Below are 15,000 nucleotides of genomic sequence, written 5' to 3' on the forward strand. Positions count from 1 at the left end.
TTAGGGTTAGGATGGGTCAGGGTTAGGGTTAGGGTTAGGGTCAGGTTAGGTTAGGTTAGGGTCAGGGTCAGGGTTAGGGTTAGGGTCAGGTTAGGTTAGGGTCAGGGTTAGGGTTAGGATGGGTCAGGGTTAGGGTTAGGGTTAGGGTCAGGTTAGGTTAGGTTAGGGTCAGGGTCAGGGTTAGGGTTAGGGTCAGGTTAGGTTAGGGTCAGGTTAGGGTTAGGGTCAGGTTAGGTTAGGGTCAGGGTCAGGGTTAGGGTTAGGATGGGTCAGGGTCAGGGTCAGGGTTAGGGTTAGGATGGGTTAGGGTCAGGTTAGGTTAGGGTCAGGGTCAGGGTTAGGGTTAGGATGGGTCAGGGTCAGGGTCAGGGTTAGGGTTAGGATGGGTTAGGGTCAGGTTAGGTTAGGGTCAGGTTAGGTTAGGGTCAGGTCAGGTTAGGGTCAGGTTAGGGTCAGGTTAGGTTAGGGTCAGGTCAGGTTAGGGTCAGGTCAGGTTAGGGTCAGGGCTATTTGTTCATTATTTGTTCATTATTGCTTTAACGAGCGCAGGGTTAGGGTTAGACATGCTAAGACATGCAAAACAGCCGTGACTCAGAGGATTTCCAGAACATTCTTTGGCAGAGAGGTTTTCCAGGTCTGTTTTCGTTTTATTCACACTCCTCATTGGTTTCTTTCTTTCTTTGTGTCCTGGTTCTCTGTCCTGCGGTGAACTCTTGGATGTGGAGTAAAGGACCACGATCGTCAGGTTAGGGTTAGTAAAGGACCACGATCGTCAGGTTAGGGTTAGGGTTAGGGTTAGGGTTAGTAAAGGACCACGATCGTCAGGTTAGGGTTAGGGTTAGTAAAGGACCACGATCGTCAGGTTAGGGTTAGGGTTAGGGTTAGGGTTAGTAAAGGACCACGATCGTCAGGTTAGGGTTAGGGTTAGGGTTAGGGTTAGTAAAGGACCACGATCGTCAGGTTAGGGTTAGGGTTAGTAAAGGACCACGATCGTCAGGTTAGGGTTAGGGTTAGGGTTAGGGTTAGTAAAGGACCACGATCGTCAGGTTAGGGTTAGGGTTAGTAAAGGACCACGATCGTCAGGTTAGGGTTAGGGTTAGTAAAGGACCACGATCGTCAGGTGGAGACAGAACCTGCAGACTCGCTGTTTAGTGTCAGGAGGAATTCCAGACATGTTGGATGTGCCATGCATCACACACACACACACACACACACACACACACACACACACACACACACACACACACACACACACACACACACACATACACACACACGCAGAGAAGGGGCATGTTGTGTAGTGTGTGTTGGCTGAGTCAAAGGGGCTCCCAGTGTTCCCAGTGTTCCCAGTCACCATGGAGCTGTGCGTCTGTGCCACCCACTCCAACCACAGACCCTCAGCCAGAGACGGAGGGCTGAAGACCCCCCGCCTGTGTGTGTGTGTGTGTGTGTGTGTGTGTGTGTGTGTGTGTATGTGTGTGTGTGTGTATGTGTGTGTGTGTGTGTTTCCTGCGTCTTTGTGTGTGTGCACGTGTGTCCATGTGTCTGTGTGTGTGAACCAACTGTGTGGGTGCATATAGGACATCTCAGACCTATCGTGGGCATCACTGCTCTGTGGCAGGCCCTGCCCTCTCCCCTCCTCTCCTCTCCTCTCCTCTCCTCTCCTCTCCTCTCCTCTCCTCTCCTCTCCTCTCCTCTCCTCTCCTCTCCTCTCCTCTCCTCTTCTCTCCTCTCCTCTCCTCTCCTCTCCTCTCCTCTCCTCTCCTCTCTTCTCCTCTCACCCCGTTGAGTGTTTCTGTTTCTCCCCGGGAGGATGTAAGGATGTGGGGGTGTCTATGGAGCGAAGTGCCCCCCCCCCCCCCCCCCCCCCGCGAGGTGCCCCCCCCACCTCCGTGCCGCTCTCCGCATGAGACACTTCCTCTAAGTACTCCCACACTTCCTCTAAGTACTCCACTTGAAAAGGGAGCCAGTGAATAATTCTCACCCACACTCGGAGAAATAGGACACCGTTATTTAGCAGTAATAAATAAGGCTTCATATAACCTATTCAGTGCTCGTTCCTTTGACTGGAAATTGGTTTCCTTCTGCAACGGATAGAATTCCATCAATGGGTTCTGAGACATATTTGAAGCAGTTTCAGCGAACTGCAGCACTGTGGTGGTTTTTCTGGGTAACAGTTTACATTCAAGTGAGCCTTTATGGAGCTCCCAGATGTGGGATAGTATGCCCTTTTCTGAGGTTCAATTTTGGGCACCATTTTGTTTTAATCAAGAGCACCCCTAGTGGAGAAAGCTGCGTAGTGTTGCTTTAACCGCATGTCATGATTTAATGGTATTTTTAGTGGTATTTACGTGTAGTTGAATGAGAATGGATCTGCCTGAACGTCCAGCCTCTAACCCTAACCCCCAGCTCCTCTCCTCAGAGGCTCGTACCGCCCGGTCTGTCCCGCTGTTTACACACATTCCTTCTGTCTAACAGCATGGAAGAATATGAAAACAAAAACGGCCCAAAAGTGAAAACTGTTTCAGGTCTATAAATACCAGCGGGTTTCTGCCGGGCCTATTTATAGCACCTGAGTCGGCCTACAGACACCAGCGTCACACACGGCTTTCTCCTGCTGCTTCCTACCAGGCACTGCGAGCACACAAAGGGCCCCTGTGTGTGTGTGTGTGTGTGTGTGTGTGTGTGGGTGTGTGGGTGTGTCTATGTGTGTGTGTGTGGGGGGTGTATGTCGCAATCAGAGAGAGAGAGAGAGAGAGAGAGAGAGAGACAGAGAGAGAGAGAGGGAGAGAGAGAGAGAGGGAGAGGGAGAGGGAGAGAGAGAGAGGGAGAGAGAGAGAGAGAGAGAGAGAGAGAGAGAGAGAGAGAGAGAGACAGAGAGAGAGAGAGAGAGAGAGAGACAGAGAGACAGAGAGAGAGAGAGGGAGAGAGAGAGAGAGAGACAGAGAGAGAGAGAGACAGAGAGAGAGAGAGAGAGAGACAGAGACAGAGAGAGAGAGACAGAGAGAGAGAGAGAGACAGAGAGAACACATACATGGTGGAGAGTGCAGCTTCAGCATGTTAGTCTGAGACAGTTCTCCTGCTGTGTTCAGGTGCGGTTCTCCTGCTGTGTTCAGGTGCGGTTGTGAACGTTGGCGCTCGGAAACGTATACCGCAAGCGTACGCAGTGTCTATATATAGGTCCTTTGTGCTTACTGTAGTGCTGCAGTACTTTCTGTCTGTGTGTAGAAAGTAAAAATCAAACACCAGGCAATCGAAAGAGAGGGGAAACAGTGTGAGTTGCTGGTTAGTTGAGTTCTTTATGACGCCCTTTGGACGCCCACGCACATATGACACGTTACGTCACTTCCACCCAGCAGGCTATTTATACGCCTCTGTGTCTTTTAGGAACCGAGTGGGTCGGCTCGTTAGTGATGACTCACACACACACACACACACACACTCTCACACTCACACACACACACACACACTCTCACACTCACACACTGTTCTGAAGGAGTGGGAGGGAGGCTCAATCACAAACTCACGCTCACAAGAAATATCTCAACTTCCATCCACTTCCCCGCGGTGCTGTCGCTGTCGACACACATGAGAACAGTAGCAGCAGCAGTCATGTATCCATTTATGGTAAAATGGGACAAAAACACTTTTTAACTCGATTGTTGAGACACTATTTGAAGACCCAGTTGTGTTATTTGTTTTTAACTGTCTTGTTGTTTGCCTCCTCTGCCTGTAGGTCTGATGGTCAAGGAATTCAGCGGAGGCAGTAAAAGGGAGAAAAATCAACAGGCACTTTTTGAAGAGAGTAAGTTTTTCAATTTGAGTATTTAGAGCTACATTCACTCATGATAATTGTCAACATCCTGTTGTGTTTTACATGGAATACCATTTTGTTTCTTCACATTTTCCCTTTTAGATCACGCAGAGACCTTCATCCACTTGATGAACTGGACAGAGGCCCGGCGTGGACGGACGGGCTGAAGGATCACAGAATGATCGATAGAAAGAAAACATTCTGATGCTGATGACTTCAGCCATGGAAGCCTTTCTCACATCTGACATGTCTGCTAGCTGTAGAGCCGTCTAACATTCTCCACCCCTTCGAGAAGACAACCCCCCCCCCCACCCCCCCAACTGAAGAACCCAGGAAAATGGAGCCGCATGAATCCTCTGCTGCTACTGGACAGAAATGCACCAATAAGGAGCCTCGGGAGAAGGCGCCGCTGCAGAGGAAGTGGGCTTCGGAACCGTCAGCCGGCACAAAACGAAGCACGTTCGCCGACCCAGAGGGCAAGAGGCACTCGTACCGCGAGAGAGGAGGAGGAGGAGGTGGAGGAGGAGGGGGAGGAGGTGCTGGATCAGCACAGCAGAAGTATGGCTCTGGGAAGCTGCTATCAACGGGCGTGGGTCAGTCATCATCTCAAGACAGCCAGTATGCACAGGCATTCCCCCGGGCCTTCTCCTACCAGCTGCCCCAGCCCTACCCCCAGCAGCCCATGCAGGAGCGCTTCCTCTCTGGGGCCAAGCCCCAGCCGGGGCTGGAGGCCCATGCCTGGCCCTTCGCCGGGCAGCTCCCCTCCGACGACCTCTACCCTGGCCACGCCCACTCCCGCGCCCACGGGGGGGGGTTCCCGCGGCAGAAATCCCCCAGTTTACCCAGCTCCTTCGGCCAGTACTCCCAGTCGGGGCCCGAGCCGCCGGAGGAGGGATACAAGAAGGAGCAGAAGCCCAAGAAGCCGGGGAAGTATATCTGTCATTACTGTGGCCGGGCGTGCGCCAAACCCAGCGTGCTGAAGAAGCACATCCGCTCGCACACCGGGGAGAGGCCCTACCCCTGCCTCCCCTGCGGCTTCTCCTTCAAGACCAAGAGCAACCTCTACAAACACAGGAAGTCCCACGCCCATGCCATCAAGGCTGGCCTTGTGCCGTTCTCCGAGCTGGCGTCGTCGCGCGGGGACATGGACCAGGCGTCCTCGGTGGGTGAGACGGAGGTGCACTCAGACGGCGAGCAGAGCACAGACACGGAGGAGGAGACAGCAGAGGCCATGGACAAAGGCAGCCCCCTCCCTCCCAAAGGCAGCCCCCTCCCTCAGATGTCGCTCCAGGTGGACAAAGGCACAGTGGAGAAAGGCGGGGAGCCGGCGTACGCAGACTCGGCCGAGGAGCTCGCCATGGGGCCCATGAAAGTGCCTCTCCTCATCGTCCCAAAACAGGGGGTCCCGTCCACCGCCATGGAGTGCCCCCTGTTCACGGAGATCAAGGCGTCCCATGCCAGCTCCCAGGTGGGCCGGGTGGATGACTCCCCCACCATCAAACAGCGCTTGGCTCTGCGACTGACGGAGAAGAAGGGACAGGACTCAGAGCAGTCTCTCAACCTTCTGAGTCCACACAGCAAAGGAAGCACAGACTCGGGCTACTTCTCACGCTCGGAGAGCGCCGAACAGCAGATCAGCCCGCCCAACACCAACGCAAAGTCCTATGAGGAGATTATGTTTGGCAGAACGTGGTATTACAAACCCAACTCAAGATCCAGACAATCTATCACGATAAACATGGCCGCCAGCCAGGAGCCAGAGCTCACCAACCTGGGCATGGGGAAGATATCAGAGGATCACATATTCTTCAGGAGTGATGGCGGCGAGGCTCAGATGATAGCGGGCTTGGACCCTAAGCAGTACCCGACTGGCCCCTGCCAAAGCAACACAGGTCTGCTAGAAGCACCTTGTGACTCTGGGCCTCTCATCAGGAGTAACTCCATGCCAACCTCCTCCCCCACCAACCTCAACGTCCCACCCGGGATACGAGTCAGCCACTCCTTCGACGAGATGATGACCGCCGACGACGTCTTCTACCCCGGTGCCGCGGGGCGGAGGCTCAGGAGGCAGGCCGCCTTCGAACACTCGGCCCACGAGGGCCACGGCGAGGCTGAGAGCTACGGACATGTCCCCAAGAATGTAGGCTCGTCTGGGGGGGCGAAGCTGAGCGGGGAGCGCAGCCCCGGGGTGCCGGAGCACACGGTGTACGGCCCGTACGGTACCAAGGTGGGGATGACGGAGAACGCCACGCGCAAACGCAGGAAGGAGAAGAGTGTAGGGGACGAGGAGGACGGCCCGGGCCAGTACGACAGCAGCTGCAGTAGCTCCGTTGAAATGGCGGGAGATTACGATTCTAAACAGGGTAGTCAGGATAATTCTAGGGCCACGCCCACTTTAAAGGGGTCGTCCATCTACAGCAGTGCACATAGCCAATCAGACAGCTTTGACACATGCACCAGTATGTGTTCAGACGACATGGTGCTGGTCCTGGACACGGACAGGAAGGCAGCTGGCAACGTCATATCAGTGATCCAGCACACCAACTCCCTCAGCAGGCCAAACTCCTTTGAGAAGTCTGAGTCCTTCGAGCATCCATCCTACCAGCAGGACAAGCCCTCTAGCCACTCGGAGCCGTCGGACACGGAGAACATCGAGGACGTCCAGAGCCCAGAGTCCATGCTGAGGTCGGAGAGCCTGGAGCAGCAGCAGAGCGACAGCGAGCTAGCCGGCGCCGGCGCCGGCGCCTCTGGGTCGCCCAACCAGCCCTACCACATCCTCCACAAGCTGGTCCGTCAGCCCAACATCCAAGTGCCTGAGATCAGGGTGACGGAGGAGCCAGATAAGCCGGAGAAGGAGCCCGAGGCCCCGGCGAAGGAACCGGAGAAGCACGTGGAGGAGTTCCAGTGGCCCCAGAGAAGCGAGACCCTCTCCCAGCTCCCCGCAGAGAAGCTGCCCCCCAAGAAGAAGCGTCTGCGCCTGGCAGACCTGGAACACTCCTCGGGGGAGTCCAGCTTCGAGTCCACCTGCACCAGCCTGTCCCGCTCCCCCAGCCAGGAGAGCAACCTCTCCCACAGCTCCAGCTTCTCCATGTCCTTCGATCGAGAGGAGAGCCTGAAGTCCGTCTCCCCCACCAAGCAGCAGGAGGAGCTCGCCAGGCAGTCAGAGTTCCTGACTGTTCCGGGCAGCAACTCCCTGTCCATCCCCGGCCACCACCAGCAGAGGGAGATGAGGAGGTCCTCCTCAGAGCAGGCTCCCTGCGCCCTGCCCACGGAGATCCCAGAGATACGCAGCAAGTCCTTTGACTACGGCAGCCTGTCGACCTCCTCCAGACAGGGGGAGGTGTACTGCAGTGCATCCGCCATGAAGGAGCGTCGGCGCGGCTACCTGGTGAGGCAGGCGTCCCTGAGTGTCTACCCCGAGACGGTGGTGCACGAGCAGGGGGGGATGGAGTTAATCATCAAACAGGAGCACTCGGAGCACGGCCCCCCCTCCCTCCCGGCCTGGCAGAGTGCCCCAGGCAGTGAGGTTGCCAGGTCTAAGAGAGGGACGCATCATCACCTGCTGCAGCAGAGCATCAGTGAGGACAGCCAGCAGGACGAGCCTCCGCTGTTCCAGAGGTCGCCGCGACTCCCGGGTCAGCTGTCCTCTGAGGACAGAGAGCATCCGGGTAACGAGCAGCTTACCACACAGGAAGTCATGCAATACAGCTCCCTCCAGAGCAGCTTGGCTTCAATCCCCTTCCTGCCGTTCCAGCCGGGGTTGTTCTGGCACCCAGAGTCCACTCAGAGACACAAGCAGCACCTCGCCTTCCAGACGCACCCGCTGCAACAGAAACTGCACATCAGGCAGCCTAGCATCACGCCACACATGCAGAAGTCCTCCCACCAGCCCCCCCACCCACCCCCCCACCAGCCCCTCCACCAGCCCCCGCAGCTCCACCAGCCCCCCCAGCTCCACCAGCTCCAGCAGATCCAGGAGCAGTGTGACACCAAGGCCTCTGACGGTGCTATCAGCCAGAGCTACCAATACCCCTCCAGGGCGTCCCCCCAGCACTTCGGCCCCCCTCCCCCATCTAAGGTGGCTGTCTCCTCCAGTGGCAGCACAGGGCTGCTGCAGCAGGTCCAGCCGATCTTCGCCACCCAGAACGCCGGCGCCCAGCCGTCCCTCCCGGGGATGCTCGTCCCTGTCAGGATCCAGACCCACATGCCATCCTACGGGAGCGTCATGTACACCAGCGTCTCCCAGCTCCTCGCCTCCCACAGCGGCCATGGCTTGGCCGGGTCGGCCCGGGCGGTGTGCACGGAGAGCAGCAGCAGCAGCAGCAGCATGTCCCCCGGGTTGATCCCAGGAGGCGCTGTGTCCAAACACGGGGTGGGATTCAACCTGGCTCAGATCCTGGGGAGGCCCATGGAGGGGGGGCTACGGTACCCTCTGTGGGCGATTCCGGACCCGCTGCCCGGGCGGCTGAACACGGGCATCCCCCTGTCGCTGACCTCAGGCACCATCTCCACCACGGACGCCTCCTCCAGCATCGGGGGCAGCAAGAGGATGCTCTCGCCGGCCAGCAGCCTGGAGCTCTTCATCGAGACCAAGCAGCAGAAGCGGGTGAAGGAGGAGAGGATGTACGGGCAGATGGTTAAAGAGCTCAGCGCGGTGGAGCTGAGCACCTCCAAGGACCCGGCCACCAAGCTCCCGAAGCAGGGCTCTCTGAAGAGCGAGAGCTCCATGGACGACCAGGAGAGGATGTCCTCGTCCCCACCCTCGAACTTCCCCTCCCCCTCCCTCTCCGCTAAGATGCATGTACGCTGCTCGGCCCCCCACCTCCCTGACGTGCCGCCCAGCGACAGTTTCACCCCACCGCTGCAGATCATCACGGACTCTGTCGATGGCGGCCGGTCGTCCCCGGAGGAGCTGGACGTGGACGAGCCGCCCCCCGAGGCCGGCTGCAGCCCCCGGTCCATGAGCTCCTCTGGCGACGCCCCAGACGAGCCAACGCAGCCCACCCTGGCCAATAAGATCCCTGTAAACATGCTGGTCCAGCTGGCAGCCAATCAGAGTGTGGGGGCCGGCGGGGGCAGCCTCCTGCTCACCGACCTCGCCGACGTCCAGCAGTTCTTCCAGTTCCCAAGCCTCCGCACCGCCACCAGCGTCAGCTGGTGCTTCCTGAACTACACCAAGCCCAACAGCGCCCAGACGAGCCCCCTGACCTCCGTCTACGGGTCCTGGTGCATCAGCTCCTACAACCCCAACCCCCTGAGCCTCAGCACCAAGGCCACCCTGGCCCTGCTGCGCTCCAAGCAGAGGAGTGACAGCGAGACCTACACCCTGGCCATGTCCCCGCCCGGCTCTGGGAAGCTGGTCTCCTCTCTGGCCTGGAAGCAGAGGCTGGAACAGGTGACCACACACACACACACACACACACACACACACACACACACACACACACACACACACACACAGGACTGTGCTGTACCATGGGAGGCTGAGGGAGGTAGACATCGGAGGACGGGCTCTTTGTAATGCACGGAACGGTTCCTCTGATGTCTACCTCCCCCAGCCTCCCCCAGCCTCCCCCAGCCTCCCCTGTACTGTATGCACCTCTTATTACTTGTTACACCTCTTATGAAGACATATATGTTTGTATTGTATTTCTTTATGTAAAATACAGCGTGTGCCATATATAAAACAGGCAGAGGATTTATGAAAAAAGTTATGAAAAAACATGACTAAAATACATGCACATCTAAGGGTTAGAGTTAAGGTCAGGTTCAGGGTTAGGGTTAGGGTTAGGGTTAGGGTCTTGAAATCACCTAGAATATCGGAAAGTTGGTTAATTGACAATGAGTTTAAAGGACTATTTTAAGGCCTGTACATAACCAGAGAACCACCCCCACATAACCAGTACATAACCAGATAACTACCCCCACAAAACCAGTACATAACCAGATAACCACCCCCACATAAGCAGTACATAACCAGATAACCACCCCCACAAAACCAGTACATAACCAGATAACCACCCCCACAAAACCAGTACATAACCAGATAACCACCCCCACAAAACCAGTATCTGTCACCATCACCAAGTATTTGTCTGTGTGTGTGTGTGTGTGTGTGTGTCTAACCCAGCAGTGTGTGTGTGTGTGTGTGTGTGTGTGTGTGTGTGTGTAACCCAGCTATGTGTATGTGTCTGACCCAGCAATGTGTGTGTGTGTGTGTGTGTGTGTGTGTGTGTAACCCAGCTATGTGTATGTGTCTGACCCAGCAATGTGTGTGTGTGTGTGTGTGTGTCTAACCCAGCGGTGTGTGTGTGTGTGTGTCTAACCCAGCAGTGTGTGTGTGTGTGTGTCTAACCCAGCAGTGTGTGTGTGTGTGTGTGTGTGTGTCTAACCCAGCAGTGTGTGTGTGTGTCTAACGCAGCAGTGTGTGTGTTCTCCCCGTCCCCCAGATGAAGCCTGAACTCATGCAGCTTGACGTCAATAAGTATGGGAAGAAGATGAAGAGTCAGAGCTCCCGGGAGCGTGTGAAGGAGGACCAGGGAGAGAAGGAGCCCCCCTCAAAGACCCCCGAGCCCACGCGCATCAAGATCTTTGAAGGAGGGTATGTGTGTGAAGATGGCTGCCGTCAGACCCTCACTGTCAACCCAGAGCCTTTCTGAGAGCAGCTTGTCACCTTCTCCAGTTGCCTCAACTTAGATGTTCATGTTGTTGTGACTCGCGGCGCGGACACACACACACACACACACACACACACACACACACACACACACACACACACACACACACACACACACACACACAGATCTGTTGGTGTAGTGGAGAGGGAAGATAGGCGGGGCTTGAAGGCCTTTTGAGGAGTGATCTGATTGGCTGCCCAGGGGTGTCTGAAACCGCACTGCTCGGCCAATGTTACATGGGAATGGTAAAACTATCACCATGGTAACTGAAATGTAAATGTTTCTTGGTTTTTATAATTGCTGTTTCTCATTTATGGACATGAGGGCGTTTTCGACTAAAATATGATAGTATTTTCTTTATACAAGCTTGTTTAATGTTTGGATGGCGTTTTCAGACAGTATTTCTCTAATTGTGGTGGGAAGGCGTTACTTACAGCAGACGCCCGACGCTCGGCTGGATCCCCATTCCAACATGACTGAATACAAAGCATCACCATGCCGACAGCTCTTTACTTGGTTCGGGAGATCATTTCATTTTCACATTTGTTTTTCAATCATCTGACATATTCACATTTCTATGAAATGGTCCATTTATGATATTACCATCCACATACAGTGAGAAATAAAATAATAATTCAAGTTCCATATAACTGGAAACAGCTGTAAAAATATCTCCCAACCAAACGGCAGTTGAAACTGGCACCGGAATCATTTTCTCTGAGCAGTTAAAAGGCCGAACTCTCCCTGCGTAAAGTGGTCCATCTGATGTGTTTGATATCTGCTCCCTGAACATTCTACACCCCTACGCACCCATGTACCCAACACCCTCCAATCACGTTCCAGAAATCAGCTCTTGTTTTGATTCCAGGTACAAATCCAATGAAGAGTATGTGTACGTGCGCGGCCGCGGGCGGGGGAAGTACATCTGTGAGGAGTGTGGGATCCGCTGTAAGAAGCCCAGCATGCTGAAGAAACACATCCGCACGCACACGGACGTCAGACCCTACGTCTGCAAGTTCTGCAACTTCGCCTTCAAAACGAAAGGTGGGTTTCCTCTCCTCCGTTCCTTCAAACTGCACGTATGTAAATGTACCTTCCTCCCTTCCTCCCCTCCCTTCCTCCCTTCCTCCCTTCCTCCCTTCCTCCCTTCCTCCCCTCCCTTCCTCCCTTCCTCCCTTCCTCCCTTCCTCCCTTCCTCCCCTCCCTTCCTCCCTTCCCCGAACAGCTGAACTGAACACGGAGGCAGAAATCGGAGGAAGGACATTGTAATGCATGGAACGGAATGAGAAATGGTATCAAACATGTTGTGTTTGACACTCTTCCTTACGTGTTTGATACCATTCCTAATTCCATTCCGTGCGTTACAATGAGCCCGTCCTCCGATGTCTACCTCCGCCAGCCTCCCCTGCTTCTCTCACAGCAAACTGAACCAGATAGTTCAAACAAAAACACCCAGATCAAACTGAGAGGACGTATGTTAAGTCAAACTGGAAATACAGACATAAGTCTGCATCGCATTAGGATCTCTCTACCTTCCTCTCTCTCTCTCCCCCTCTCTCTCTCCCCCTCTCTCTCTCTCCCCCAACTCCCTCCCTCTCCCTCCTTCTCTCTCTGGTCCAGTGTTGTGCATTGAAAGACCAGACCTCTGTTACTTGCTGCTTCCAGTAAGAGTGTTTTAAAAGTCATAAACTCTGGTTTCAGGGAACCTGACCAAACACATGAAGTCCAAGGCCCATATGAAGAAGTGCTTGGAGCTGGGGGTGTCTGTGACATCTGTGGAAGACGAGACAGAGGAACCTGGTATGAATCACCCTGAATCACACACACACACGCACACGCACACGCACACGCACACACACACACACACACACACACACACACACACACACACACACACACACACACACACACACACACACACACACACACACACACACACACTGAATCACCAGACAGACTGTGTGGTGAGGAGCCAGTAGTTGATAAATACTGGGCCCTGTTAGTTGCATTGGTGCGGTCCATTAGTCTAATCAGAACCAGAGCCTTCCCTCCCCGCCTCCATGTCAAATAACCACATTCTAAATACAGTGTCACATTGTCCCGCTCGGCCCGCGTCATCACTCCACACAGACAGACCCAGTCAGCCGTTCTGTCCAACACAGACAGACCCAGTCAGCCGTTCTGTCCAACACAAACAGCTCAGACAGCAGCTGGAGTTGATGGATAGAAGCTCCAGTAGAGAAGTGTTAGTGGGCTGCTGTTAGCGATCCCGTGTCCTTACGGCTGAGTTAGGAGCAGGCTAGCCCTGGACTCTATTAGCAGGCTAGCCCTGGGCTCTATTAGCAGGCCTGGGCTCTATTAGCAGGCCTGGGCTCTATTAGCAGGCCTGGGCTCTATTAGCAGGCTAGCCCTGGGCTCTATTAGCAGGCTAGCCCTGGGCTCTATTAGCAGGCTAGCCCTGGACTCTATTAGCAGACATGGGCTCTATTAGCAGGCTAGCCCTGGGCTCTATTAGCAGACCTGGGCTCTATTAGCAGGCTAGCCCTGGGCTCTATTAGCAGGCTAGCCCTGGACTCTATTAGCAGACTAGCCCTGGGCTCTATTAGCAGGCTAGCCCTGGGCTCTATTAGCAGACTAGCCCTGGACTCTATTAGCAGACTAGCCCTGGGCTCTATTAGCAGGCTAGCCCTGGGCTCTATTAGCAGGCTAGCCCTGGGCTCTATTAGCAGGCTAGCCCTGGACTCTATTAGCAGACTAGCCCTGGGCTCTATTAGCAGACTAGCCCTGGGCTCTATTAGCAGGCTAGCCCTGGGCTCTATTAGCAGGCTAGCCCTGGGCTCTATTAGCAGGCTAGCCCTGGGCTCTATTAGCAGGCTAGCCCTGGGCTCTATTAGCAGGCTAGCCCTGGGCTCTATTAGCAGGCTAGCCCTGGGCTCTATTAGCAGACTAGCCCTGGGCTCTATTAGCAGGCTAGCCCTGGGCTCTATTAGCAGGCTAGCCCTGGGCTCTATTAGCAGGCTAGCCCTGGGCTCTATTAGCAGACTAGCCCTGGGCTCTATTAGCAGACTAGCCCTGGACTCTATTAGCAGACTAGCCCTGGACTCTATTAGCAGGCTAGCCCTGGGCTCTATTAGCAGACTAGCCCTGGACTCTATTAGCAGACTAGCCCTGGACTCTATTAGCAGACTAGCCCTGGACTCTATTAGCAGGCCTGGGCTCTATTAGCAGGCTAGCCCTGGGCTCTATTAGCAGGCTAGCCCTGGGCTCTATTAGCAGGCTAGCCCTGGGCTCTATTAGCAGGCTAGCCCTGGGCTCTATTAGCAGACTAGCCCTGGACTCTATTAGCAGGCTAGCCCTGGGCTCTATTAGCAGGCTAGCCCTGGGCTCTATTAGCAGGCTAGCCCTGGGCTCTATTAGCAGGCTAGCCCTGGACTCTATTAGCAGACTAGCCCTGGGCTCTATTAGCAGGCTAGCCCTGGGCTCTATTAGCAGACTAGCCCTGGGCTCTATTAGCAGGCTAGCCCTAGGCTCTATTAGCAGGCTAGCCCTGGACTCTATTAGCAGGCTAGCCCTGGGCTCTATTAGCAGACTAGCCCTGGGCTCTATTAGCAGACTAGCCCTGGGCTCTATTAGCAGGCTAGCCCTGGACTCTATTAGCAGGCTAGCCCTGGGCTCTATTAGCAGACTAGCCCTGGACTCTATTAGCAGGCTAGCCCTGGGCTCTATTAGCAGGCTAGCCCTGGGCTCTATTAGCAGACTAGCCCTGGGCTCTATTAGCAGACTAGCCCTGGGCTCTATTAGCAGACTAGCCCTGGACTCTATTAGCAGGCTAGCCCTGGGCTCTATTAGCAGGCTAGCTCTGGGCTCTATTAGCAGGCTAGCTCTGGACCAATGCTGCTTCCCTCACCACTGCAGCCATTTCTCACTGCTGTGTTTGGATTGATGTTGTTCATCCTGTGATCATCATCACAACCTGTGGTTGTTACAGGACATACGCTACAATACTAAATACAACGAAACAGTCCAACACCATACATAATCCAACATAATCCAACACCATACATAATCCAACATAATCCAACATAATCCAACACCATACATAATCCAACATAATCCAACACCATACACAATCCAACATAATCCAACATAATCCAACACCATACACAATCCAACATAATCCAACATAATCCAACACCATACATAATCCAACATAATCCAACATAATCCAACACCATACATAATCCAACATAATCCAACACCATACACAATCCAACATAATCCAACATAATCCAACACCATACATAATAAAACATAATCCAACACCATACATAATCCAACATAATCCAACATAATCCAACACCATCATCACCACACACTGTTGTGTGTTTTACATGGTAGTTTGATGCTAGATGAACCCATGTGCTTCTTCCTCTTCCAGACATCGGCGAGGACGGCCAGATGGATTCTGGGAAGAGGGGCGTGTCGGGTCACATGGCGGACCACCAGTTC

At 54.4% G+C, this 15,000-nt stretch overlaps 1 protein-coding gene across 1 annotated transcript in view; it reads left to right on the forward strand.

Moving 5' to 3' along the window:
* Positions 1–3,567: 3,567 nt before the first annotated feature.
* Positions 3,568–15,000, forward strand: part of hivep2a (HIVEP zinc finger 2a) — a gene marked incomplete at its 3' end in the record, with an annotated part of 16,052 nt that continues 4,619 nt past the window's right edge. The window contains exons 1-7 of the mRNA XM_083688709.1: positions 3,568–3,627; positions 3,737–3,805; positions 3,917–9,209; positions 10,264–10,415; positions 11,360–11,535; positions 12,193–12,291; positions 14,930–15,000. The exon at positions 14,930–15,000 is cut by the window's right edge and continues 855 nt beyond it. Coding sequence (XP_083544835.1) covers positions 4,152–9,209; positions 10,264–10,415; positions 11,360–11,535; positions 12,193–12,291; positions 14,930–15,000 — 5,556 coding nt within the window. The remainder of the gene's footprint in view (positions 3,628–3,736; positions 3,806–3,916; positions 9,210–10,263; positions 10,416–11,359; positions 11,536–12,192; positions 12,292–14,929) is intronic.

This window comes from Argentina silus (genome assembly GCF_951799395.1).
Source record: "Argentina silus genome assembly, chromosome: 17".
Classification (NCBI taxonomy): Eukaryota; Metazoa; Chordata; class Actinopteri; order Argentiniformes; family Argentinidae; genus Argentina; species Argentina silus.